General features: G+C 38.8%; 3 protein-coding genes across 4 annotated transcripts; all 3 read left to right on the top strand.

Moving 5' to 3' along the window:
- Nucleotides 1–4527: 4527 nt before the first annotated feature.
- On the top strand, nt 4528–8698 carry cnr1 (cannabinoid receptor 1). Of its 2 annotated transcripts, none has more exons than XM_034135445.1 (2): nt 4528–4815; nt 5633–8698. In XM_034135445.1, the coding sequence occupies exon 2, from the start codon at nt 5678–5680 to the stop codon at nt 7085–7087; it is 1410 nt and encodes a 469-aa protein (XP_033991336.1). In that variant the 5' UTR covers nt 4528–4815; nt 5633–5677; the 3' UTR covers nt 7088–8698. The 2 variants fall into 2 exon arrangements, with proteins under 2 accessions (XP_033991336.1, XP_033991335.1); XM_034135444.1 differs by having other exon boundaries at nt 4528–4820.
- Nucleotides 8699–10976: 2278 nt separating this feature from the next.
- On the top strand, nt 10977–14846 carry akirin2 (akirin 2). The gene is made up of 5 exons (XM_034135696.1): nt 10977–11487; nt 12231–12362; nt 12912–13061; nt 13148–13219; nt 14229–14846. Exons 1-5 carry the CDS (start codon nt 11316–11318, stop codon nt 14237–14239), a joined length of 537 nt encoding a protein of 178 aa, XP_033991587.1. The 5' UTR covers nt 10977–11315; the 3' UTR covers nt 14240–14846.
- A 1346-nt stretch (nt 14847–16192) lies between these two features.
- Nucleotides 16193–27188, top strand: rars2 (arginyl-tRNA synthetase 2, mitochondrial). The gene is made up of 20 exons (XM_034135459.1): nt 16193–16352; nt 16502–16575; nt 16656–16758; nt 17438–17521; nt 17606–17706; nt 17797–17852; nt 17937–18020; nt 18104–18180; nt 18373–18531; nt 18637–18743; nt 20696–20791; nt 20954–21014; nt 22376–22452; nt 23672–23796; nt 24184–24251; nt 25766–25875; nt 26308–26403; nt 26538–26612; nt 26716–26779; nt 26996–27188. The coding sequence occupies exons 1-20, from the start codon at nt 16317–16319 to the stop codon at nt 27080–27082; spliced, it is 1740 nt and encodes a 579-aa protein (XP_033991350.1). The 5' UTR covers nt 16193–16316; the 3' UTR covers nt 27083–27188.
- Nucleotides 27189–27848: the final 660 nt, after the last annotated feature.

Below are 27848 nucleotides of genomic sequence, written 5' to 3'. Positions count from 1 at the left end.
GGGGCAGCTCCAGCTCTGGGACACAACACACAAACTTTACAGCTATTTATGGAGACACCAGACTCATTTGTCTCTATCGTTTTTTCAGCGTTTCACACAGAGTTAAGTGCCACATGTGAAAAACGAGCTCTAAGTTAATAAAACTGCTTAACTGGCAAAAAGACAAAAGTATTTGCTTATTCTGTAGTACAAGTGGCCTATTTTCAGATGGGGATGACTCATGCACAGCCCATGCGGTAACCTTAATCACTGGTTTAGCCTATTTAGTCAAAACAACAGCAACAGCATTCTTATGTATAAAAGAAATGCAGGAAAAGACAGATTTTTGTTTTCTAAACCTTGGTTGGCCTTCCATATTGATGAGGTTTTTACTAATGCATTAGTGAAGTATCTTTCGGCTACATCTCCTTCCTGAAAAACCCTTAAATGTGGAACAACCTGCAGGAAAGAGGCTGGTGCAAAGTGCATTATGAATCCTGAGTGAACTCCTCTCTGCCTCTCAGGCGGCATCGCTGTAATCTGAGCCATGTGAGGCAAGAAAGCTATTCCTTCACTCAGTTTGTGTAAAGTAGTTAAGAATCACTCAATGTAAACAGGAAGTCACACAGCTTCAAAACAACTTTTGAAAATAGCAGCTTGAACCTTACTGTATATAGGGAGGCTGTGGCTCAGTGGGTTAGTGCGCTGATCTTTGAATCAGAGGATAGCAAGTTTGAGTCCCACTGCAGTCAGCATGTCATTGTGTCCCTGGGCAAGACACTTCACCCCAAATTGCTCCTGTGGGGATTGCCCACAGTATTGAATGTATGTAAGTAGCTTTGGGTAAAAGCGTCTAACAATTGACATGTAATGTAATATATATTTAGCTGTATTCATGTTTTAAAGGAAGTCTGTCTTCAGTGTTACTTAGTTTGAGTTAGTAGTGTTTATGCAGGTGGGAGATAGGCTATACATTACATTACATGTCACTTGTTAGACGCTTTTATCCAAAGCGACTTACATACTCAATACTGTGGGCAATCCCCACAGGAGCAATTTGGGGTGAAGTGTCTTGCCCAGGGACACAACGACATGCTGACTGCAATGGGGTTTGAACCTGTGACCCCCTGATCCGAACACCAACGCTCAACCCACTGCACCACACGCCTCCTATACAATTAAGCTAACCTAACTAACCGGCATGATTTGGTCATTAAATCTAACGTTGTTATATATTTTTTGTAATATGAGGTAAACTAAATACATAAATAAATATAAATCAGAAATGTATTTTCAATTCTTACAACAGGATTTTTAATCAAGTGTCACCCTGTCCTTTTATTCACAGGTCATATAGCAAGCTAACGTTAACTTTGCCAGTTAGCTAGTTCAGTTAGCTATGCAACAGTTACACTGAAACTTAATGTTGACATAACTTACACAAGGATGTTGGTGACGTGTGAAGAAGTTATTCAGTCGATTATGGGGGTATGTTACTCTCTATACATACTAAGGTGCTCTAATGGCAACAATCTGGCAAAAAGACCATAACTGATACTCTGATACTCTGACATTGACCAGAGAGTTAGTCAATTTACAACTGGAAAAGAGGCTTCCTTCCTCTGACGGCAGTTTTCATTTCCCCCCCCCCCCAAGCTCTTTTCTGTGATCCATTGACTCAACGTGAATCACTGGAGGACAAAATGTTATGTACCACAACTAAAGCGCAGATGGCTGTGAGCTTTGCTTGAGCAATCGCTCATTTCTCACACAGGTTAGCATGCCAGCAAAGTCAGAGGAAACTGTCACAGTACAACAGTCAGTTTGGCAAACGCTGCTGCCTGAAGTCGAACTGCTCCATGTGGTGGATATTACAAAGTCTCTGTTACTGGGATCAGAATAACAAACAGATGACATTATTTTCTGGAACATTTTGTAATTTCTATTTCAGGTGTTGCTTTGTTTATCTTAAAGACTGGTGCTTATTTCTCCGTGATGCTTGCAGTTGTTGTGAATATTTATAGGTGCTGCATGTCTAAACAGACATAAAAGGCATTAAATTACTTTGCACATGTGTGACAGGCAAGGCTGCAGGCTTCAAAGATATCAGTTTCACAGAGGCACATTTAGCTGTTGCCAATCAAATGGTGTGAATAATGTATCGTGTTATCTGTAGAAATGACATGTAAGAACAACCTGCACATTTCAACAATAACACAAGGCTTAAGTTAACTCATTAAAAAATGTATGCTAAACTAAAATGATGAATAAAGTAAACATTGTACATGTTAACATTATCACTGTCATTTATAGCATTTTGATATGATAGCATGATAATATGGTATGATTTGAGTGTGACTGTTATACTAGCCAAATGTCATAGAGGAATTACTAAAACTGATACACAACACATTTTGTTGTCAGTCACGTGTGAAATTGTTTATTTTTTCAATAATCCTGCAAGGACACTGACAAATAATTTGCAGAGAAATCCATCTTGGAGGTGGCAGAGATATGGATTTCTTTATAAAAGATACCCTCAGTAAACGTATCAGTAATCATAGAAACATTGTTACTTGGCTCACTGACTAGACCACATGCCTGTAAAGTTAATTGCATCAAATGACTTTATGACCCTCCTGCCGATATTCCCAGAAATAGAAAATCGACATGAAATGCTCAAGGTACAAATGACACAAGATCAAAACATTTCTCGAATGCAGAGAAACGGATGCTCTCTAACAATCAAAGTGCGTCTGAAGGGGATGTTTTTCTTCCAGGGTTCAAGAAACAACTGGAAGATTACTTCAGGCTTTTGTACAATCTGAGAAACCATGAAGAGAGGAAGTGAAGCTGTGTTTCTCTCCTCTCAGCTCTTTGATGTTTTCTAGAACAAGGCATTTATCTTTGCTCGGGCAAATCAGTAATCAGCGAGGGAGTGGGCTTTTGTTTTTGCCGCTCTCAGGTTTGAAGCAGAGTGTGGAGTATATCTGTATCTAGCCCCTATAGATCATGTCTATAAATTACATGTCACTTGTGAGACACTTTTTTTCATCCATTATCTAAATAACTTGTTGTTTCTCAGTTTGCATGAAGACTGATAAGAATCCGCTTGAAGAAGATTTACAAGTAGCCTTGGCTGCTTACACTGACAAGCTGCCAGTTCTGCGAAAAAGAGAAATAAATGCACAGAAAATTGAGCCTGACATAAAGCCTAAAAGATTTATGTCATTTGGTGACCGTTAATGTCTTCTCATTTTGTGAGGTAGAACATTTAGTTAATTTCAGACAGAGCTGGCATGGCTGAGAGATGTTAATAATTGCACCTGTGATGATGACCGAGCCTCATTTCAGTCCCAAATTGGCAAAAGGTTTTCATGTTCTGCCGGCCGAGGAAATCTGTGGCCACGAAATGTCACATTAATGCATCTGTTCTCATTTTATCATTATGGCAATGCAGCCACTCGACTCCTGCCTCTTTGGCCTGCACCAGTGTTTCTGCTATTGTGGAAGACATTGCTAGTTCATCACTGAAATCTATTCATGGATGTGGCCAAATGAATAAATGTAAATGAGATCATTCATAATCAGTGAATTGAGTCTGCTTTTTATTCAGGCCAAGCAAAGGAAGGATTAACTCTGCTATTGTAATTCGAAGCAGGAACTGACTCGTTCATTTTGTGCTGCGTAATCTGATTGAATCTGTGGATAACTAATTGTTTTATACTAAGGGGAAGGACAACAGACATAAATATGCAACAAAAGTGTGAATAAATTGTCTTGGGTTGAATTATAACTGCTCAGCTTCTATGAGGATTTTAAATTGCCTAAAATGTACTTCTCTTTTGAATTTGTATCCAAAAAGTGGCTCAGTGGCTAGTGTGCTGAAACAGGGGACAGCAAGTTCGAGTCCCATCATGTCGTTGTGTACCTGGGCAAGACACTTCACCTCAAATTGCTCCTGTGGGGATTGTCCACAGTACTGAATGTATGTAAGTCGCTTTGGATAAAAGCGTCTAACAAATGACATGTAATGTAATTCAGCAGCCAATATCAAATGGTAAAGTCTGTTTTTTATTCTATGAGATTCTGAAATGTGGTTAATTATGCACACAATAAACAGACATGCACTGAATAGCAATGAGGTCTGCAACCTCCATCTGCCTTTGAATGTGTGAAAAGGGAATTGAAAGCCAAAAAGTTATATTCATGTGCATATTTTATAAGTGAAATGCAGCATGTTGTTCCTTCAAAGTGAAAAACTGTGTTCACAATTACCTCATGAAACAAGATAAAACAGTTATTCAAATCTATTCTTAATCTAGGTTTTCGTGTGTGCTTTGTATTGTTTTTTTCCATCCCATCTTCTGCCGGGAGGAGCTTTGGGAATTAATAATCAGATCCTTTTTTTAAATCCTCCTCCTCCACTGCCACTGTCGTCTCCCTTGTTTCTATGCACCACACTTGACAGCTTCATGGGTTGGGCAGATAAAGCTATATGGAAACACGTGACAGGGCTTGTAGGAGCGACGCTTCATAAGTGTGAAGACTCAGAGAAACAGACGGAGAGACGCGGAGAGGAGCAGCAGCAGCAGCAGCAGCAACCTGTGTCCACAACCAGGAGCGCACTCCAAGAGCGACACTTCTTCAGACAGCCGACAAACTAATGTTTCAGAAAGAAACTAGTAATAATGAGGATGATGGTGGGTTTATTCTAACACATGCACGGTGTTTTTATCACCTTTTATGTAAGATCTTTGTTGGATGGATGGTGCGCTTCTGACTTGGATTAACGCGCGGTGATAAAGGGCGATTCTGCGCACTTGGACAAATTATGTAAGGTAAAGAAACACTTTTTCTCTTTTAAATATTTCATTATACTGGTTTCTTCGTTATTTTCCTACTTTAAATGCTTTATGTTGGTGGTCCCAGAATGAAAATATGTTTTTTCGTTTTTGTATCCAAATGCAATTTAGCTTTTTTGCACCAAATGTACGATATCTACATTCGTGCATGGATCATGAAACTTTCAAAAAAACCTAATATTGAAATAGCTTTCCAAATTCTGCATACATTTAGATAATGTAATTGCAATTATCCCATTGTATCTCTTTACTCTTGCATTAAGTGGACTGCCCATGTATGCTTAATATTGTTTGACATCTATTTGTTCAGCTTTAAAAAAAAAATGTGATCCAGTTAGTCCAAGTAAAGAGGAATTGCATTATTGTGTCTGATTCTCCACCTCATCAAAAATATGCGTTTTTACTCTCACTTTTTGTTTTTCTATGTGTACTCCTGATATTGAAAGGGCAGCAGTCAGTGGTGAATCTTTTTATGTATGTTGATGCGTACAGAGTGCAGGATACAGTATTTATGAGTACACCAGCTCTTAGAGACCAGATGTGGTTCTTGACCTGTTCAGGAATTATTTAAATGTATTAAAAAACCTACAATTGTACAAAACTATGAAATATTCCAAATTATTTCAATATTTGTGTTCAGAAATATTCTCAGATTTTGAAGGTTATCTCATCCTAAAGTTATTTCATTTTAAGTTGCACTGCTGCGCATTTGCATGTGTGCATGTGCATATAGGATTCTTTTTTAGATGTTCTAAACATCTCTTAAATGTTTTTCATCAATTTCATAGGTTGCCCAGGCGTCTTAGCCTGCAGTATTACCCTCAGACACAGCCATGAAGTCTGTGCTGGATGGTGTGGCGGACACCACCTTCCGGACTATTACATCTGGTTTACAGTATCTGGGCTCCAACGACGCTAACTATGACAACCCCCTCAATGATGTAGACTTCAAGGCAGGTTTCGCTCTGCAGAAGCCTTTATCTGCTTTCCGCAGCGACTCCTTCCCAGGCAAAGTACCTGCGGACGAGGAGCTCATCCTCAAGGGCATCCCCTTCTTCCCCACCAATGCCACGGACTTGTTTGGCAACCGGAGCATGTTGGGAGATGAGACTAACACTTTACAATGTGGGGATAACTTTATGGACATGGAGTGTTTCATGATCCTGACCCCCAGCCAGCAGCTGGCTGTGGCAGTGATGTCTCTGACTCTGGGTACGGTCACAGTGCTGGAGAACCTGGTGGTGCTCTGCGTCATCTTTCAGTCCCGCACCCTCCGCTGCCGGCCGTCCTACCACTTCATTGGCAGTCTGGCTGTGGCTGACCTTCTGGGAAGTGTTATATTTGTCTACAGCTTTCTGGACTTCCATGTCTTCCACAGGAAGGACAGCCCCAATGTTTTTCTCTTCAAACTGGGTGGAGTCACAGCGTCTTTCACTGCGTCTGTGGGGAGTCTTTTCCTCACTGCTATTGATCGCTACATCTCCATACACCGGCCTCTGGCCTACAGGCGCATCGTGACACGGACCAAGGCTGTCATTGCCTTCTGTGTGATGTGGACCATCTCTATCGTCATCGCAGTGCTACCTCTGCTGGGCTGGAACTGTAAAAGTCTCAACTCAACTTGCTCAGACATATTTCCTCTGATTGATGAGAACTACCTGTTGTTCTGGATCGGTGTTACCAGTGTGCTGGTTCTTTTCATCATCTACGCCTACATGTACATCCTGTGGAAGGCGCACCACCACGCCGTGCGCATGCTGAGCCGCACCTCCCAGAAGAGCCTTGTTGTTTACTCAGCAGATGGGACTAAAGTGCAGTCCGCTCGCCCGGAGCAGACGCGCATGGACATTCGCCTCGCCAAGACCCTGGTGCTCATCCTGGTGGTGCTGGTCATCTGCTGGGGCCCACTGCTCGCCATCATGGTGTATGACCTCTTCTGGAAGATGGGCGATGATATTAAGACAGTATTTGCATTCTGCAGCATGCTCTGCCTGCTCAACTCCACTGTCAACCCGGTCATCTATGCCTTGAGGAGCAAGGATATGCGGCACGCCTTCATCACCTCCTGCCAGGCCTGCAGGGGCACGGGCCAGCAGCTGGATAATAGCCTCGAGTCAGACTGCCAGAACAGACATGCCAACATTTCTGCCAACAGGGCTGCAGAGAGCTGTGTGAAGTCCACTGTGAAAATAGCCAAAGTAACAATGTCTGTGTCAACTGAAACTTCTGCAGAGGCTGTCTGATGGCCCTTCACTGGGGAACATGTGTAAATGTCATCCTCCCCAAAACAATGACATCCACCAGAATGAAGCAGAAAGTTGAAAATAAAAAGAAATCCTCTCCTGAAAGTATTGACTTACATCCTCACATTGGCTTTAGTGGTTGCATTATTTTATGTTGGTTTGTAAGTACATAGTGTGCCAAAGTGCCAAAAAGTATTGCAAGTTGATAGGAAAGGACTCACAATTTGAAAGGATTATCAAAGACTATCATGAGTCTGCTATCTACCATAGACCTCATGATATCCAGTTAGTGAAGGCATATTATATTTTTGTACTGTGAATTCAGGTTTTGAAAACAATATTATCTTCATTTATGGGATAAGGGGCTACTGACGTTTTTAATTCGAGATGTTTTATTGTGTCATTTAGACTTTAAAATGTGTCTTGCGCCATAAATATAACAAATCTTTGGCAACTTGACTTTCTAATCTACAGGCTTCATGTACATTAGGCATTTCTATGAAGGAGTGATAGAAAAAAAGTTTCAAATGACTGATTGTTTATTTCAAAAATTGTCATTTAACATGTCACTTTTGTATTTGTTCTGACGACACTCAGTGAGTGGGAAAATGTGTGAAGGAGATTTTGAGATTTGATGGGTGATTCATGCTCAAGATATATAAAAAAAACATCACCATCAACTAAAAAACTCCAATGAGATGGAGGTAAACGGATTCACAGATTTTGAGCGTGTCAAATCTGAAATGACATTTCTGTGGCAGAGTGACGATGGTCCCTGTTGTCCATTTCTTTACCCGCTAGCTAAAGTAACGTGTCTTTGTTCAATTGTAAACCTAACAACTGTACAGTGTTTTTCTTGCAAAGATAAAGTGTTCAAACCGCCTCATTCAGCTGTACAGCCAGCAAAACAACAACAAGCTTGAATACATCAAAACTGACGCAGTGTGCTGGACACAACTGCAACAAACTGAAGTGGTTTCAAACTATATCTGCTTTCATCAAATGTAATATTTTACTGAATTCAGCCATGTATGTGTGTAATACCTTGTGACTTGGTGATATATTTCCAACCCCAAGCCTTTTGATCATTGCAGTGAGTTGTTTTTAGTGCCACTGTTGCAGAGGGACATCATTTTGGAAAAGAAAAGCAACCCATGCACAGGCCTAGTGAAGTACTTCTGGCGTAACTCTAAATAAAAATATGTCTGCTGTTAATTTTACGTATCTAAACAAAGAAACAGGGGTTGTTTCATTAGCTGGTAACTTGGATGGAAACTGTATGTATGCATTGTGTGAAGACTCGGCAACTGACCTTACAAAAGAATCTAAGATGTGACTTTCCTTATAGGTGATGTAGTACTTTTAATCTAGAAATCTCACAGCACAATTGTTCTGTAGACATTTATCTTGGTGTAAAGTTATCCAGACTGTTTATCAGTATTCTTTGCTGCCTCTTGTATTATGAGTATTGAAAATCAAATTGTCAACTGTCAAGTGGCTTCTGTGCAGTGGTGGCATAATGAGGAATCTATGACTTAAAAAACACAATCAGTCAAGTGGTTTTAGTATTGCTGTTTTCAAACTTTTGAATAAAGTTGCAGCTGGTTGTCATTTTGTCTTCAGTTATTTGATGGATTATTTAATGGTGGGAAACCGAAGTTTGCATACATTACATTACATATTACTCACAAAGTTATACCTCCTAATTCCAAAAATGTGAATATTCTTGATAAATTGAAGTAAATATAAAAAACCTTCCTAGTTAAAACACTGCTGCATACTCATTCTCATGGAGGCCCACACAAGTGTGGAACTGATGCGGATATGTTATATTAGATATGTTGATATAAATAGTCTTGTTGTTAAGTAACTTGAAGTAAACCCAGCACCCATTTACTCCAATAATTTTATCAGTTTGTGGACTCTTTTTTTTTACCATGTAGGCATAGGAGAAAAATAATGCTTTAGATTCAAGGTTCAAGGCTTTTATTGGTCATACGAACATAGCTACAGTGTAGTTATGACAATGAAAATCTTAGGTCCCAGGCTCCTCCAACAGTGCAACACAATAAAACAGAAAAACAGAAAGAATAGTGCAAGTAAATACAAAAAGAAAAATAGTAAAATAGTGAAATGCAATAAGAGTCTATACAAGTGATTGGAATATGATATATTAGATAAATAATTTCTAAATTGCAGCCAGATTAATGTTATGGATGTTGTTTCAAAAGTTCAGGTGTTTAATAGTCTTATGGGATGAAACTGTCCCTGAGTCTGCCCGGTGGTTTTATTCAAGAATTCAACACACAGGAACACAGTGTGAATGAATTATATACAAATAATCATTTGGTGAGTGAAATATTCCTTTAATTCTGCCATCCATCACTGATGTATGAGGAACAGATACTGAAAGAGATACCAAGCCCTCAGCGGACAGCAGCCTGAAGCCATTAGTGATGTTTTAGCGCCCTCTTGAGGAAGACTATAAAATGTCCATGGTGGCAGCCTGTTCGAGGAAAAATGGCATTTCTACATTTCATTTTAATTTTGTTTTACTATGGCTTAGGGCTGCTCAATTAATCGTATTTTAATCGCAATTACGATTATGGCTTGCAACGATTACGAAAACAACGTAATCGAAATAAAACGATTATTTTTGTATTATTATTATTACTTTTTTTATTGGTTTTTCAGTTGAATTATACTTAAAGTTCAGGGTAATCAACTGTTGAAAACATACTGTTCAAATTGTTTTTCTCCAATAAATTGATGTTTTCAAAGTAAATGGATAATCGTTTTTAATAATCGTGATATCAATTATTGACCCAAATAATCGAGATTATGATTTTTGCCTTAATCGAGCAGCCCTAGGCGTCTACCACAGACACCAACATCTGCTCTGTTTTTTTCATCTCCTGTCTCAGAGGAACAGGGAAATTGCAACATCTGTTCACACAGATGTTAACAGGATTGTGTTCATTTATCTTCAAAACACTTTTGTAAAAAACGATGAGGTGTGTCTACTGTACTTTACCTCTGCAATGAGAACTTTTCCTGACATTTAAACAGAAAACAATTTGAAGATTATTTATAATGAAAATAATCATTTTTTGGGAGCAAGTTATTTTTATATAGCCAATTGCATATATAGTACCTACCACAAATAATTACACCATGACGTTACAGAACAACTCTTATTGTTCATTTGTACTACCTCAAGTTAGGTCTACTATATCATAGATCTTAAAATTATATATAATTTAAAGAAAAGGTGTTAAAATACAGATGCCTCTCGCATCCTCAATTGTTGGGGTGGTTGAGAAGACAGTGATGAAGGAAGGAACATTTCTTAAAAGTTTACTGTATGTGTGTTTTGTATTTTTCTTCTGAATCCGAAATATGCTTTTTATTTAAGACTGGGTTAATAATATGGAGGAATCAGAGTAGTTACCTACATATTGGATTGATTATTCTATGTAGTGGCCCTAGGTTTTAAATGACCTTTATCTATTGATATGAGATTGGTATAATTGTTTCCTCACTTCCTTGTAAATAAAAGGGAATGCTCATTTAGTATTATGGATTCCTATCTAAAAAGAATGTTTTGTATTTTTTATATAAATCCTTTTTTAATTAATCATTTGCATTCAAAAATAATAATTAATATTGTTCTATTAAACGTTTTAAGTGAAATTGAAACTTCCTCGTAGTGTAGTGGTTCGTAAGAAAACAAACAAATTTGAAAAAAAAGGAACATTTTCATAGTCTTCGGGAAATGTAGTCTTCAAGTATATAAAAACAGTGGGTGCTGTAGGGAACAAAAACTACAATTACCAGCGTGCAACCTTTTTCACGCATGCTCGTAGCCGATCATATGGAACGGAATTAAAGGTAAACTAGTCTGACTGAGCCGTTGAGAGTACTCCTCGGATGTAGTGCAGCAAAATCTGCAATCATCCGATTTTATAGCAAATTAACCTCAAATTATTTTGCCCGGATTATCTCAAGACATATTTTTCAACATAATCTCAATGAGATTTATCAGCAGAAGACAACAATAGCGAAAATAAGGCGTATTTGTCTGCCGCCCGGAATCGCCGCTGCCGTCTGATTTAGCTAACGTTAGCTAGCATTGTCACCACAGACCGGGGCCCACATCAGGGACTTTCGCAGATAACCAGGGATTACAGCTTTCTATTAATACTTTTTTAAGACACCGTTTTGCGTGATGGCTTGCGGGGCTACCCTGAAGAGGAGTATGGACTTTGATCCACTGATGAACCAGGCTTCCCCCAAAAGGAGGAGGTGCACCCCGATCATGTCTCCAGTCTCTTCACCACAGAAGTATTTGCGTATGGAGCCCTCGCCTTTCGGGGAAGTGTCGTCAAGACTCACCACAGGTAGGAATTTCAATCCACATTTTCAGAATTCAGTGTAATCCCAAGTACAATATGGGAAAACTATTCTTAAGTGTAAACTGGACACGGTTAGCTTTCCCTATTAGCCTCCCCCCTGTGTACCGGTGTCTGTCGTTTTGGTAAAGCCAAACCCCACATGTAATTTGTCAAGTTAAAGGAGTGTTGTTCTTGATGATCCCTTTGCGATGGAAGACTCATATAAAGACGATTCCATGTGAATCTGTATCGCTTAATTGTAAATTCGGCAGTAATTATACATGAATACTTTCATTGTACTAATAGTTAACAATGGTTTGAGGAAGTTAAGTGTGGGAAGAGCAGGAAGCAATGGTTTGACTGTTGTGTAAATTATTAAAGTTTTCTTCTGAACATAATTGATGCCTCGAAGTTATTAGAAGATAGACATTTTAGCTATAGTTTGTCTTCGATTATATTAGTTTCATTGTGTGCTCCGTTTTCTAAAGAGCCTCCCACTGATGCATCACTTGCCATATGTTATAGATTTTCCACTTCAGTAATTAAAAAAGGAAACAATGTTTTGTGGTGCTTACTAATTTTATGGATGCAGTATTATATGCTTACAGAAAGTAGCTCTATCTCTTCAATTGTTTGTCTTGATACATCAGAAAGGCAACATGATCTTATCAAATGTTTGATCTCTGCAGCACCTCTGTATGAAGATGTCCCTTGTGTAATGGAGCAAATGTTTTTTCTGTCTGTTTCAGAGCAAATCCTACACAACATCAAACAGGAGTACAAGCGGCTGCAGAAACGACGACACCTGGACAGCACCTTCCAGCAGGAAAGCAGCTGCTGTTCTCTGGATCTGCAGAACCAGAGTGGATCAGCCCTGCCAGGTAGCTACCATCCTTATTAGTGAGGATATTCAGAAGTTTTCACAGATGCATTCAACCTAGAACAACTATGATAAACCATTCCTTTACTGATCAACTCAAACGTACATTTAGTGGGATCTAGTTAGTTAATGTCCTGCTTAGGATGTCCACCTGAATATTATTAGCTGACAACAGCACGCAGTTACCATCCTGATACTCAGAAAGAATGGCCTTTTTTTATTTACTTTTGAATTGGCCATCAACAATGGGAAATCCCACAGCATTAGCCACTCCCTGAGTAGAGGAATAGTATCAATGGAAAGTCCCTTTATCCTTTCACTTTCTTTTATTATGTTTTTTAAATTTTTTTATTAAACCCACTCTCAGAAAGCTGAGGCTCGAGCGGGAGCTTACATCAGGTTATGCATAAATGTGTTGCCATGCCTGCTTGGCAGTAAAGCCGGATGATATCAATGTTATAAGTATTGTAATATGAGCCTGGCCAGGTTGTAAGTCTGTGTGTAATCTCATCTGTTTTGTATTAATGTGTGATCTCAACTCTCCTAACAGGTACGTCCTCCGGTGCCTCGTCTCCCTTCAGGAAAGAGCAGCCTTTATTTTCCCTCAGACAGGTTGGGATGATTTGTGAAAGACTGCTGAAAGAGCGAGAGGACAAAATCCGCGAGGAGTACGACGAGATTCTGACGACGAAGCTTGCCGGTATGAAGGAATGAAAAAAGATATGTAGAACAATGTGGAGTGAGTCATTCATAAATGTTCTAATGAATGTGTTGTTCTTCCAACAGAGCAATATGATGCGTTTGTCAAGTTCACGCACGACCAACTGATGCGAAGGTTCGGAGAGCAGCCTGCCAGCTGTGAGTATATTTATTGTTTTATTTGTTATGGTATTTGTATTTTGTTTTTCTTACTGATCCCTGAAAGCAAAGTTTGTTGTGTAAGACATGAGTAACTTCTGGTGTGTTTACATTGTGCACAGTAGACAGCTGCTTGTCCAATGTGTAGCTAAACAGGCCCGATTCAAATAAAGATAAATACATTCAAATAAATCCAGAAGGTCTTGCTCGTACCTCTGCTTTAGACCCCGATACTTCGCTCTGCTTGCCCTTTTTTATCTCCGACTGCTCCGAGACGTAATGTGAGGAGAACACAGTAAAGCAGGGGAATACAATGGAGGTCAATACAGTGTTTCCCCTAGGATGGATTCATAGCAGCATGATGTGAGCGCGGAGCACGTGGAATTTTTTTAGTGTGTGCACGTGCATATTTTTGTTTCTCTCCAACTTTAAACTATATTTTTGGTTTACTGTCCTATAGTATACATTGGAATGGTTTCAAACCTGTTTTTATTTATCCTAATAATTATAAAGGAATGCCTTGGAAATATGTGTTGACATAATTTAGGAAAATTAGGATGAGCGCCAACGGTCAAAAATGTTTCCCCCCCCCCCCCCCCCCCCCCAGAGCTACCAGCGCAGCGCCCCCCAGATCTGGCGCCCTAGACGACCGCCTATGTCGCCTAGGCCAAAAATCGGCCCTGCCTAGTACATACAGTGGCAATGTCTCAAGATTTAGCAAAAATATACCTTTATTGAACATACAGTAACACAAATACTACAAATCCACATAACAAACAATCAAAAATGAAAAAGGGTCGCCAATTATTATTATTTTTTTTTTCTAGCAGCGGCGCTGCGCCGCCACTATTTGTATATAGGGGAAACACTGCAATATAATCATACTAGGTCTTAACCCAAACAAATACCTTGCATCTGTGGTGTGTGTTCTTGAGACACACGTGTGGTAGTTGTTGAGGAAGCGATTCAAAATGTGTTTGTATTGAAGTGTGATCTTCTTCCTCTGCAGACGTTTCCTGAGTGTGGGCCTCTGACGTTAAGGAATCCAATTTGCTGCAAAATTCTCCGGGACTCATTGGTTCTAGTTGGACTTTTCTCCTAACTGTGCCATATCTATGTGGACTCAGTTTGTGGCGTTGGCTGGGTCTGCCAGAGTTAGGAGGGCTTCCTGCTGCCGACTTGTTTAAGGACTCTCTCTCTCTGTGACTCTACCTGTTGCCTCTTAACCGCCGTGTCAATATTTATTTGGCTTTGTTCTGATGCCTTCGTAAAAGGCTGACTGCCAAACACACTTTGCCTTTTGATTTTATTACGTTTTTGTTTAATTTAGTTATTTCACGGAGAGGATTTTACGACTAACATCTCGATGTACATTTTTGAAAAAAGGGATTCAACATTGACAAGTGGACGAGCGAAGGCTGCCTTCAGACTGGACTGCTGGCATCTTGGCTTTTTTCAGCGTTTTAATCTGTACAGGCACTTCCTGCTTTTACATTTGTATACACTGTATTCTCTTTTTTTTGCTTGACCTATTTTCATTGTACCAAAATGTCTTGATTTTATTTGCTGTATGTATAAAGGGGCTTTGATTCAAGAAGAGCAGACAAATAAAGTGTTTACACAAGTATTTGTGTTGTGTTTTTTCACATAATTTGTTACGATAAGGTAGGGCTGCTCGATTATGGCAAAAATCACGATTATTTTGGTCAATAATTGATATCACGATTATTAAATACGATTATTCATTGACTTTGAAAATATCCATTTATTGAACTTTAAAACAAATGCAAATAATAATTTGAACAGTATCTTTTTAACTGTTGATTACCCTGAACGTATAATTCAACTGAAAAACCAATACTAAAATAATAAATACCAATAAACAAGATCAACAAATATTTTGGAGCGGACTTCAACAAGCTACTAAAAATATAAATATGATAAATAAAAATAAATTAGATCAAATATGTTGCAGTACTCTGTCACAACCTAGCAAAGCAAAATCATTGTTTTTTTTATGTTTTCGTAATTGTGGCAGGCCAAAATCGTAATTGCGATTCAAATAAGATTAATTGCACAGTCCTACGATAAGGTCATTTTTTTTGACATGCTACCACCACAGGTCAATGAAAGTGAGGAGTCTGGTTTTAGTTTCTTTGTCTCAAGTGTTTCATACAACAAATAACATCATTATTTAGGGGGAAGTGTCTTGCCCAAGGACACATCGACATGCTGACTGCAGTGCCCCCTTTATCCAAAGATCAGCGTACTAACCCACTGAGCAACATCCTTAATCAACTATTCTCATTGGGAATATTATGTAGAGAAATGTAAGTATTGCTGGGTTTTTTTAAGCTTCAGTTCACTATTTAGTGCCAGACCCCTGCATTCACACTGGAGCTGGCAGCAATAACTTAAAAAATAAAAATCAAGTCAGCATTATGTGACACTTGAACCAGAGTATAAACCTTTATATATACAGGCTATGGTATAAACTAATAAGTCATGATGGACAGTCTTTTATCAAGCCATCAGGACACACTAATAAAGATACACATTTTTCATATAATCATGGTTTTAAACTTTCACTAGTATAAGGAAGCATGCTAACATTTTATAAAAGCTTGCATTTTATGTGTAAATGACCAGCAGATGAAAACCAAATGAATATATTAAAATTAGCTAAAATTACATTTAAAATGAATCCCTTTCCGTATTTCTTTACATAGTTGTCTAAATATTTTTTATTTCTTGGGTTTATAATTATTATCTGAAGCACTTTGGGTTGCTTTTGTATAAATATTATTTATTAATTTATTACATATGTATTTATTGTATTTCATTTTTCATGAACCTGGTTTAAGTGACCGGATGTTACCCACCGTCGGGAGGAACGGAGAAAATAATCGAACGAACCCATTCTAGTCGGTGACGTAGTAAGCAAACGAAGCTTGTGATTGGACGAGCTGGCAGGAAAGCGGTGTGGCTAAGGAGGAAGTACAGTAGCTATGCCAATGTGAATTGATTACACATGTCATTGTTGCTAACTTAGCAACGACTTTATTTGCATTGAAGCGTGTTTGATCGTTTGCGAAACATGGCTTGTTTTTTCAGAAGAAAGATAGCAGCAAAGGTAACGAAGCTGTAAGACTTGATAGATGACACACTATGCTAATGCTAACTTAGCAACATGCCTTGACCCTGGAGGATGTAAATACAAGAGGCAGGACTGTCTGTTTATCTATGTTGCTTCAATCTTATACGTCTTTTTTTGCTGTATAGCTGGGTCGTACGCTGCAGCAGTCTGAGGATGTCTTCATACCAGCTCTGTCAGCAGTTCCAGTTTTTAGGAAACAGTTAAGTTTGTTTAAGATTACCTCTGTGTGTCCTCTCTTTATGTGTTTTTGTTAAAGCTCCTTGAACTTGTTCTCCTCAGGCAGAGTCCTGACTTCAAACTGTCAATCAACACATTACGGAGCAGTGGGGTTTTACCATCCAGTGGTGACACCCAGCAGCAATCAGAGGAATTAGCCAACCGGGTAAGATCACATGTGGAGAAAGTCTGGTTAAAGCTACAACTTGTGATGTTGCAGGCTCACAAATAGACAGTTTTTTCACAATTTAATACAAAATACTTGATTTATCACATAGAATAAATAGCTTGTTGTTAATGGCTTTTATTATTGTTTGTGGATTTGTTTTGTTATTGTGTTAAATGTGTCATATAAAGTTTGACTTCAATCAAAAAGTTAATTAAATATTTCTGTCCTTAAAGGTGGGGTAGGTAATTCACTTCAGAAACACTTTTTGTTATATTCCATGGAATGCTCTTAACATCCCGATAGCAATGAATATATTAAATGCTTTGACAATAAATACATAAAAAAATGTCATCTGTGGAAGCCGTGGCGCTGTAAAAAGCACGACCAATAATCTGAGCCGGCCCGGCTAAAATAACTGGATGGCCTACCTGCCTGTCAGCCTTCCATCTGTGCACAAACTTATCTCGTGCCCTCATTGGTCATGTGCGCGTTCGTGTGTGTTGGAGGAGGGGCTCTGTATGGAAGTCTGAAGGAAGAGGCAGATTTCTTTCGGTTGTGTATTTTCAAATTCTAGCGCACTCGAGCTGGTTTCTCCAAAATTACCTACCCTACCTTTTAACAATAAAAAACACATGATCTTATATATCTGCATTAAAATCAATTGTGTATGTCTCAGTTAAAGCAGGACAGTGTGGTGGAAGATATTTCTGCTGGAAATGGAGTGATAAACTTCAAAGTGAATCGGAAGCTTCTTGTCGAGGTTTGTCAGCTTTATTTTCCTCTTCGGTAAAAAACCAAAGTGTTGTTTGCTTGTATTGGGATTTCTAATCTGTTCTCCTTCTAGAAAATGTTGGAGCCATTTGGAAAGGAGGATGATCACAAATTTGGATTAAATAGTGAACTCTTCAAGACTCTTAAGAAAGGAACAACATTAGTTGAGTATAGGTATGTTTGACAAATAACCTCACCACCACATGCATGTATTCCCCTCTTAGATTGTCAACAGACAGAATCAATGTGTATTTCATTTTGCAGCTCTCCAAATATTGCCAAGAAGTTTCACGCTGGACACTTAAGATCTACAATTATTGGTGAGTTTTGTCTTGAACTCTATTTCTTCAGTAGCAGAAATAGTTACACATAAATATATAAATAATTATAATTTCCGTCTCCAGGTAACTTCATTGCCAACCTAAAGCAGTCACTTGGAAACAATGTTATTAGAATGAACTACCTCGGAGACTGGGGTATGCAGTTTGGTGAGTAAATAGTGCGCAAAATATTGAATGGTGAATAAAGTCCTAAATGCCTCTCTTTGTGTAAACTTTATATGTTATTTCAGGTTTGCTAGGAGCTGGGTTTGGAAAATTTGGCTGCCAGGAAAAACTGAAACAGAATCCCCTACAGCATTTGTTTGAGGTGAATATGCATTTTGGAAACAACTGCAGTGTTAATGCTAGCTTCATGGCAAATGGAAAGAAATCCTGCAGCGGCACAAACAATAATACCACTTAAAAACACTGGGGGGGGAAACATTTCTGTTCCTGCTTTAAAAAAAAAAAAGTTTTCTTCAATATCACCAAGGCCTTTGTTTTTGTTATTGTCATGCAGGTTTATGTTCAAGTAAACAAGGAAGCGGAGCACAATGAGGACACGATGCAGGCGGCCAGAGACTTCTTCAGACAGCTGGAGCAGCATGAGAGCGAAGCTGTGTCGTTATGGCAACAGTTCAGAGAGATCACAGTGGACGAGTATCAACGTGTTTACAAAGTGAGACCAGCTGGGATAATACCAATACCAATTATGTCCTTTTTGAGTTGGCTCCAATCCACTGTTTTAATGTCAAATGTAAGGTTTATTTTCAAATCTTTTCAGCGTTTAAACGTCCACTTTGATATTTACTCCGGGGAGTCCTTTCACCAACATGGAGCCCAGGAGGTGGTGCAGCAGCTGCAGAGCCGAGGCCTGTTAAAAACCTCTGAGTATGTAAACATGTAAACAAGCAGAAACATGTGTTATAAGGCCAGTGGTTCAGCTTCCTGCTCCCAGATGGTTTATTCACTGTGTGGCTAAAAGAGGACTTTAACATCACCACCACTGAGTAGATGAGTTTCCTCTTTTTGTCAAATGTTGAAGGCTCAAAAATTCACGAGTAGGGTATTTACTGACTTATTTTATATCATAGATCGTATAAAATCTCCTTAATTTGTGTTTATCACCGACCTTATTTCAGGCATTTTAGCTAATCCCATTCAAAAAAACCTATCGACTCTGAAATAATAATAATAATAATAATAAATGATATTTTTATATAGCGCCTTTCAAGGGACTCAAGGTCGCTGTACATGGTGGACAAACAAAACAAACAGACAATCAAAGGGCAAACAACAAATAAAGGAAGCCGGGGGACCAAGAAAGGGCTAGGGCCCGAGGGCCAGGGTGAACAGGTGTGTTTTTAATGATGGTTTGAAGATGTCCAGGGAGGCAGCATTACGGATCTCGGCAGGAAGTGCATTCCAGAGGGTGGGGGCCGCAACACTGAACGCCCTGTCACCAACAGTTCGGAGGCGAGAGCGGGGGATGGAGAGCAGGCCCGTGTCTGAGGACCGCAGACTCCGAGAAGGGGTGTAGGGATGGAGGAGGTCCGATAAGTACTGGGGGGCGAGGGTAAGGAGGGACTTGTACTGAATCCGGGACTTGACCGGCAGCCAGTGTAGGTGGATGAGAAGTGGGGGTGATATGTTGCCATGGCTTGGTGCGGGTGAGAAAGCCTGGCGGCAGAGTTCTGGACGTATTGGAGCCTGTCCAGGGTTTTGCTGGGAACCCCGGACAGGACTCCATTGCAGTAGTCCAGACGGGATGTGATGAAGGCGTGTACAAGTGTTTCTGCCACAGAGTCAGAGAGTTTTAAATAAGTCAAACAAACGTGTTAAAATGCTGACTCATTACTACATTTTAGGATTAATTTCTGCAGAACTCTCTTGGCTGAGCATCTGTTTATTTATTATTAATCTATTTTCAATAAGGAGCAGGTAATATGAGATATTTGTTACCCTTGTCCTTTTTGGTTTTCGGTTACTTTGTTACATACCATCTTATATGTTGGAAGTTGATTTGATTTTATCTTTAGATATGTCCCTGTATGTGTCGTTGTCCAGAAATAGTATTTTTTAGGAAGTCTTCATTCCATAGTTTGTCCAGCAGAGAGCACTGACACATTGATGTGATATTGTCCTGTACACATCTTTATACATGTATTGTCAATAATAAACAGTGAGTGGTAGATATAGTTATTATACATATACAATATAACCAGTATGAACCGTGCAGCATTAGAGTAGGTACAGACACATTATTGGTAATATATTGTTTTAAAAAAAAGTAGGATATGGAGAAATTATAAATGATAGTATAAAATAGTCTGCGAACTACAGTTCCTTTTGCCAAACACTCGCCTCTCTACACTATAACAACTTAAAATACCACATATTGAATATTATTTGCACCTTTTCAGTGACACAGTGAAGACTTTTTAGTCATTTCTTTTACCCTGGAGGCTGTGTTTTCTTTTGTATAATTTTTTTTTGTATAACACTTCATTGCAGTAGACATTGGTGTTTTAAAAACTTGAGCTAACATGGACGTGCTATATCCAACAACATCATCGCGGACCCAAACCATGTTCTGAACAGCGAATATGAACTGCTACCATCTAATCGGAGATACAGGGTCCCACGATTCAATAAGGTCAGACTGAAGCACTCCTTTGTGCACCAGTCAATCCTCACAGTAAATACAGAGCTGAATCCAGATCAAATGCATGCTATCTGTCTTGATATTTGTCTATGTTGATGTTACACATGGAGCTGTCGTGATGCAAGTCAATTTTCAGACTTGATCTGACCAATAAAGTATTATCGTATCGTATTTTCAGGACAGGAGCCGGTGTAGTGGATACGTCCACAGGTGGAGACATGAGCAGCGTCTGTGCGGTGCAGCGCGCCGACGGCACAACGCTGTACATCACCAGGTCAGTGCGAGGAGATACAGTCAATTAAATCTGCAATTCTTTTACATTTTATAACCAAAAATGACATAACGGATCATAGCTATGTTATCAGATGATAATGCATAGGAAATGATGTTTGAGTGAAAGTGGTCGTACAGTAACGGTTAATATTCTGCATTTCAGGGATCTTGCTGCAGCGATCGACAGAAAAGAAAAGTACAATTTTGATGAGATGATTTATGTGGTAAGGAAAGGGGTTTCAAGCTTTCTATTTTTACTTTTTACATTTTTAACACTGCTGTCTTTTTAAGAATAAAGCAGTCATTCATTCATAACAAATTACACGACTCAATCAAAAGTAGATAAAGAAATACAATTAAAATACAACAATAAAAAATACAAAGTGCACGTTCATTTGTGAAAAAGAAATAATTAATTAAAAAAATAAAATAAAAAGCTTAATAAAATGTCAACAGAAAATAATGGCTTGGGAAATAATGAAGTTAATGAGGAACATAGGTATATTTTCTAATAAATACATTTTCTTTTTCATACATTTTTCCTATTAATGTGCCTTTTTCTTAATCTTCAAATTAACCACTTCATTTATTTGGTAATTGAGACTTTTATTTCTACATATATTTATTGACTGATTCCTTTATTTATTCATTCATTTATTTGAATGGGACAAATACAAATAAGATTGTGAAAACTATGTTTGACTAACAGACACAGGAGCAAGAAATAAAAAATAATAGACAAATGCAATATAAAAAAACATTGGCATATTAAATACTGGACTTTCACTGAAGTGCCACTTTTTTTTAAAATTTTTTTTAAAATGTCCTTACGAACCAATTTGTTGAGAACAGAACAAAAAACATACAAAAACAAGTATGCAACAAATGCCAGGCCCTGCCCTGCAGTGTAAACAAACATTCTGAAAGCTGATTGTGTTCGGGACGGAGTGGCGCAGTGGGCTCTGTGTTGATCATCAGATCAAGGGTGGCGCTGGGGAACTCCAGTTCGAAACCCGCCGCTGCGTCAGGCCGTTGTGTCCTTGGCCAAGACACTTCACCCGAATTTGCTCCTGTGGGTACTGTCCACAGTACATGACCGTTACATGTATGATATGTGTGTAATGTGTACTTGTAAAGCGCCTTGATGACTTTGAGGTGGGAAGATGGGCGGAGTGGCGCAGTGGGCTGTGCGTTGATCATCAGATCAAGGGGGCGTTGGGGAACACCAGTTCGAAACCCGCCGCTGCGTCTGTAAAGCCGTTGTGTCCTTGGGGAAGACACTTCACCTGAATTTGCTTCTGTGGGTATTGTCCACAGTACATGACCGTTACATGTGTGTAATGTGTATTTTTAAAGTGCTTTGAGCATCTGGAAAAGCGCTATAATAAATGTAAGGAATTATATTATTATTATTATTATTTTGTGACGTCAAATCCTGTAAGTTTCTTATAGTTTATCAAATGTTTATACAACTTTTACAACTATTGAATGTCTATTTTCTTTACTTGAACTCTCTTCACATGCTGCTTATTGCTACATATTGATCATTTTGCTGAATTGAAAGCATATTTGTTCTTTTTTTTAGACGGATAAAGGTCAAGCCAATCACTTCAACCAGTTGTTCCACATTCTGCGTGCTTTGGGACATTCTTGGGCTGACAGGTAGCAAGAAAAAACAACAACATACATAACATAGTGGAGGTTTCATTGATTTGTTGAATTTGTTTAAATGTTAATTTTGTAGTAGTATTCAGGTCTTAAGAGATAAAATAGTAGTTTACTTACTTTTCACACTACACAGGTTTAAAATGGGAATATAATCAAGTAAGTGTTCTACTCTGGAATACATATTCTGTTTCTGAGAACAGTATTTTCTCTGTCTCTATAATTGTAACCAAATGTAAAAACATGGATTGAGCAATACTTCACTACATCATCACCCCACCCACCACAGACCGCTGTTTCTAATCAGAAACAGCTCTCAAAGATGGCTGTGTTGCCTGTGTCAGTTTACATGCTTTGCTGAATACATTTACTCATTCACTTAAAGGTGGGGTAGGTAAGTTTGAGAAACCGGCTCGAGATACACTTTTTGTTATATTCCATGGAATGCTCTTAACATCCCGATAGCAATGAATATCTTAAGTGCTTTGACAAAAAATCCATAAAGAAATGTCATCTGTGGAAGCCGTAATACTGTAAAAAGCACGACCAATCATTTTGCTAAAATAACTGGATGGCCTACCTGCCTGTCAGCCTTCCATCGGGGCACAAACTTATCTCGTGCCCTCATTGGTCATGTGCGCTTTCGTGTGTGTTGGAGGAGGGGCTCTGTAAGGATGTGGCAGATTTTCTCCGGTCGTGTATTTTCAAATTCTAGCACACTCGAGCTGGTTTCTCCAAATGTACCTACCCCACCTTTAAGTTAACATTTTATTTAGATTTGTATGTACTTTTTAAGGTATGTTTTATAGACATTTTATGCTCCTTTTTTACTCCTTTTGTGTTTTACTCCTATATGTATGAACAGTTTAGTAACTTTAAAATAAAAAACAGTTTTTAAATAATTTGATAAACACAGAAAATATAATACATATAGGCTATATCATAACACCAAATAGGTGTTAAAATAAGCTTTACCTCCACTGACTTCAACATTAAAGTGCTGCTCACATGTTAATGCATCAGTAAAGCTAAACAATAATATTCATTAATATTTTATAACATTAAAAAGGGCCGTTCTTCAAAATGACTGCTGTTTAGAAAAATACGTATCCATTCTTACCAAGCTAAAACTGTGACTACAACACTTACACTTATAACTGAGTATTTGTTCTAAGTGTTATACAGATTTTCTTAATAAATGAATGTGTGTTTGCAGGTGTGAGCATGTGCCCTTCGGCCTGGTGCGGGGCATGAGCACCCGCAGCGGGGAGGTGGTGTTTCTGGAGGACGTTCTGAACGAGGCTCGCAACAGGATGCTGCACAACATGAGCCAGTCAAAGAGTAAACACAGTAATACTTTAAATGATCAGTTCTTTATTGCATGCCTCTGTGTGCCAAAAGTACATTTGCATGTCCCCAAACATCCGTTATTATGTTTGTAACATTTGTTTTATAGATGGAGCAGGAGTCATTTAAACTTCAAAATCAAAAGGGGGCATACTCAGTTTTTTTCTAATTTATCAGAGTCATTCTGGTAATGGTACATTAGAAGGGATTTTAAATGGACATTAGTAAATTATTGCTGTAAAGGAAGTGTGTGTCAATGCAAAACAAGCTGTTTTCAACAACATTAGCACAATCACAACATTGCATCAATATTTTCAAATGGCAAATACTAAGAGAACGGTCCACTGTGAGAATGATTAACCTCTGTCTTACTTCCCACAGCGACAAAAGAAATGGACGACCCTGAGGACACAGCAGAGAAAGTGGGAATCAGTGCACTAATAGTCCAGGTAAATTGTTAGTTTGAACTTTAGTAAAAGATCTGACTTTTCTGCTCAATATGATTTAAAGGGGATCTATCATGGGGGGTGGCATTGGGATATATATTTTTTAAATCCTCTGGAGCAGAGAGAGGAGCTGTGGATTATTGTTATTGATTAATGCATCAGTGTTTGTTAGGGTCAAAAACACTAAACTCACAACTTAAAATGAAAGTGTTTAGTTTATTTAATAAAAGAGCACATGTTCAATGTGAAAAGTGACAGTAGATATAGATTAGTTGCAATTTGGTGCTATATATATATATATTTAAAAAAAACAAATATTATAATATATATATATTTTTTTTAAACACCTTGAATTTCAGGGGGGGCGCGGGGCTCCGTTGGCGGGGCTCCGTTGGCGGGGCTCCGTTGGCGGGGCTCCGTTGGCGGGGCTCCGTTGGCGGGGCGCAGCGCCCCTCCAAGACAATGGTAGGGGAAACACTGATGGCTAGAATGGGTGATCTGTTTGGTATTTTGAGCAAAACACTTCATAGACATGTTTTTTATATATTTGTATATATCTGAGACCTATGCTATTGCCTAAAAATAGCATGATAGGCAGAGATGGGGTCGTTACTAAAAAAAAGTAATATATTACATATTACATATTACTTTTAAAAAAAGTAATATATTACACTACTTCGTTACTCTCTACATAAAGTAACTTGTTACTTTACTCGTTACTTTACTCGCAGGGCCGGCCCGCCCCTCCCTACAGGCAGATCACGCAGACTGCTAAAGTTTCAAATGTTCTCTTTAGTTCAGTTTCCATTGTCGCATAAGACTGATCCAGATAGCTCTGACTATGGCTGTCCTCTGTCTCCTGCTATCTGTATTTTGCGCAGTATATCTCTGAACAATGCGATGGTGATTCCACTGTGCAAATGGGCAACATTACCTCTACTATGAAGGATGCTACAAGCCTGTCCATCTCTGCTTCGGCGGTGGCGCACTCACAACATCCTCACTCTGGGTTCGGGGGTCCTTAGCTATTAGCTTCACCTTAGCATGTGTTCTTTGCAGGTGTTTGTTGAGGTTTGACGTGGTGTTTACAGCAGTGGATAACAGCTTCTGGACTGGACACAGTTTGCACCTCACCGTCACATTCCTGTCTATTCTTCGGACGAACTCAAAATAATGGGCATACCTCCACCCCTCGAAAGTTATCGCTGACTCTGCCATGTTTATGCAGCACTGCACGTGGAGATGTGGACGCGCAAGTCGCGCAGATTACGTACATATAAACCTGCGGCGGAAACCCCTCTTGTCTGTCAGTGTGATTATGACTGATTTTATAAAAGTAACGAAGTAACGCGTGTCGGGGCAATGTTAGTAACTGTAGTGTGATTACTGAATTATAAAAGTAACGCGTTACACTACTCCGTTACCGACAAAAGTAATATTATTACAGTAACGCGTTACACCCAACTCTGATGATAGGTGACCTTTAAGATTCTTGATTCCCTTTGACTTTGTTTCAGGACTTCAAAGGTCCTCTGCACTCGGACTATAAGTTTGACTGGGACCGGATGCTGCAGGCTCAGGGAGACACGGGCGTCTTCCTCCAGTACACACACGCTCGACTCTGCAGGTCTGATTTTATACACACACACACCTAAAATAATATATATCTCAGAAATCCTGATCATGACTAACATACAGTTTATACATAGACATATTTATTTTTCACTTGAAACTTATGCTTATTGGGTTTTTAATTTAACCAGAAAAGACTCGTCAAGGATTCAACTTATACAGGTTTTTTCAGATCGCATGAATGGCAATAGCCTGAAAGGTTATTATGGAGTTTATGCCCAAAATATACTGCCTACCCCGCCTTCAATCCATTTGTCATGGATTTATTCTGTCTTAACGGTATAAAAAAATTTAAATAAACAACATTTCTATTCATCTACATCTACATCTGTATAGTAATTGACACAAAACACATAGTATAAACAAGAGCTGTCTTCTAAAGTGTTTTTATTTACACCTTTTTATTATTGTTGTGTTCTTCCTGCAGTTTAATACGCAGCAATGAAGGTGTCGGTGGATTTATATTTGATCCATCGCTCCTACTCGAGCCAACGAGCATCATCGTCCTGCAGCACCTGCTTCGGTGAGCAAACAACTTTCCTAAAAACATGCCCGATAACTTCTGGTTATTGTCAAACAACAAGAAAAGAAGATCACACCGTCTGTCAGTGTTGTGCTAAATGTTTTGTACTCAAGCATATAACATTTTATTTGCAGCTACGATGAGGTTTTGTACCAGTCGTCCCAGGATCTGCAGCCCAAACACCTCGTCAACTTTTTATTGAAGCTGTGGTGAGACGGGAGGTTTAAGTTAAAGTTTAACTGGCACTTTACTGTTCGTATGGTCATCAAGTGCACAAGTGTAATAAAAGTCTTCCTCTTCAATGTCTTCCAGCCACCTGGTTGCCTCGGCACACAGAGAGCTGCCGGTAAAAGGGAGCAGTCAGGATGTTGCACAGGTAAATAGGAAGTCACTAAAAGTACATATCTATGCACCGTCATGGAACATTGTCCAATGAGTAAATACTTCCTCATAGGGACAGTTCAGATTCTTTAGGCAAGTTTATTTATTGCCTTGCCTTTATTTATATAGCACTTTCGCTCTCAATTGCAAAAAGTAAAACCAATATTTATTTAACTAATTAAGAGTCATCTTATGTTCTAAATGTCAACAGGCGAGGTTGCGACTGTTCAGCGGAGCGCGCTCAGTCCTGGCCGGTGGGATGAGGATCCTGGGAATCACACCGGTGGATAAAATGTGAAGCTACATTATCAGTGTTCATTTAACAACTGAGGTGCCACACTGCTTTTAGTTAATTATTACTGTAAATAAAAGGCCTTTTTTATTGAAATAAAATCATCAGAAGATCTGGTCTCACATTTCTTTCACACATTTCATGATCATTAGATTACTTTGAGCTGCCTTTTTTTTAAAATTCAAAACTACAATCTTAGTGTGATCAACCATGAAGATATGAAACCTGTAAGTATATAGCTAAATTCAAGCCAACATTTTTACATACAGAAATTAGAGGGATTTTTATTTGACTTCTTAATGTTTTCACACATACATGTAAATATACCCAATATGTATATATGACCCAATATGTATATATGTTCATTTTACTTAATTTCTTATTTTATAGTTATTTTATTTATCTTTGATTTGATTAATCTGTGTGAATATGTGCTGTCTTGTTTTTCATCCTTACCCTGTTGCTATTAAACTGCTGAATTTCCCCACAGGGATTAAAAAAAGGTCCATCTTACTGTATCTTATCTTAATAGATTTTATTGGCCGAGGTGCATTTGAAAACCCGCTCGCAGTTAGAGATTGCAAAGTGAAGTGCACATGCTGGAGTGTGTCGTTTTCTGAAGCGGATTCAGGCAACCACTGCTAACAAGTTAGGAGGAGCGGAGTAGTGTGTGAGAACTTAGCTAGCTAGAAAACCAGTCTGGCTGCTGCCTCTGGATGTGTGCCAGAGCTCGTATGGCGTGAGAGGAAAAGAGCTTGGAGCAGAACTTTAA

The sequence above is a fragment of the Trematomus bernacchii genome, unplaced genomic scaffold, assembly GCF_902827165.1.
Source record: "Trematomus bernacchii unplaced genomic scaffold, fTreBer1.1, whole genome shotgun sequence".
NCBI lineage: Eukaryota > Metazoa > Chordata > Actinopteri > Perciformes > Nototheniidae > Trematomus > Trematomus bernacchii.
Note: the sequence above shows the minus strand (reverse complement) of the source record. Positions and strands in the feature narration are given on the sequence as shown.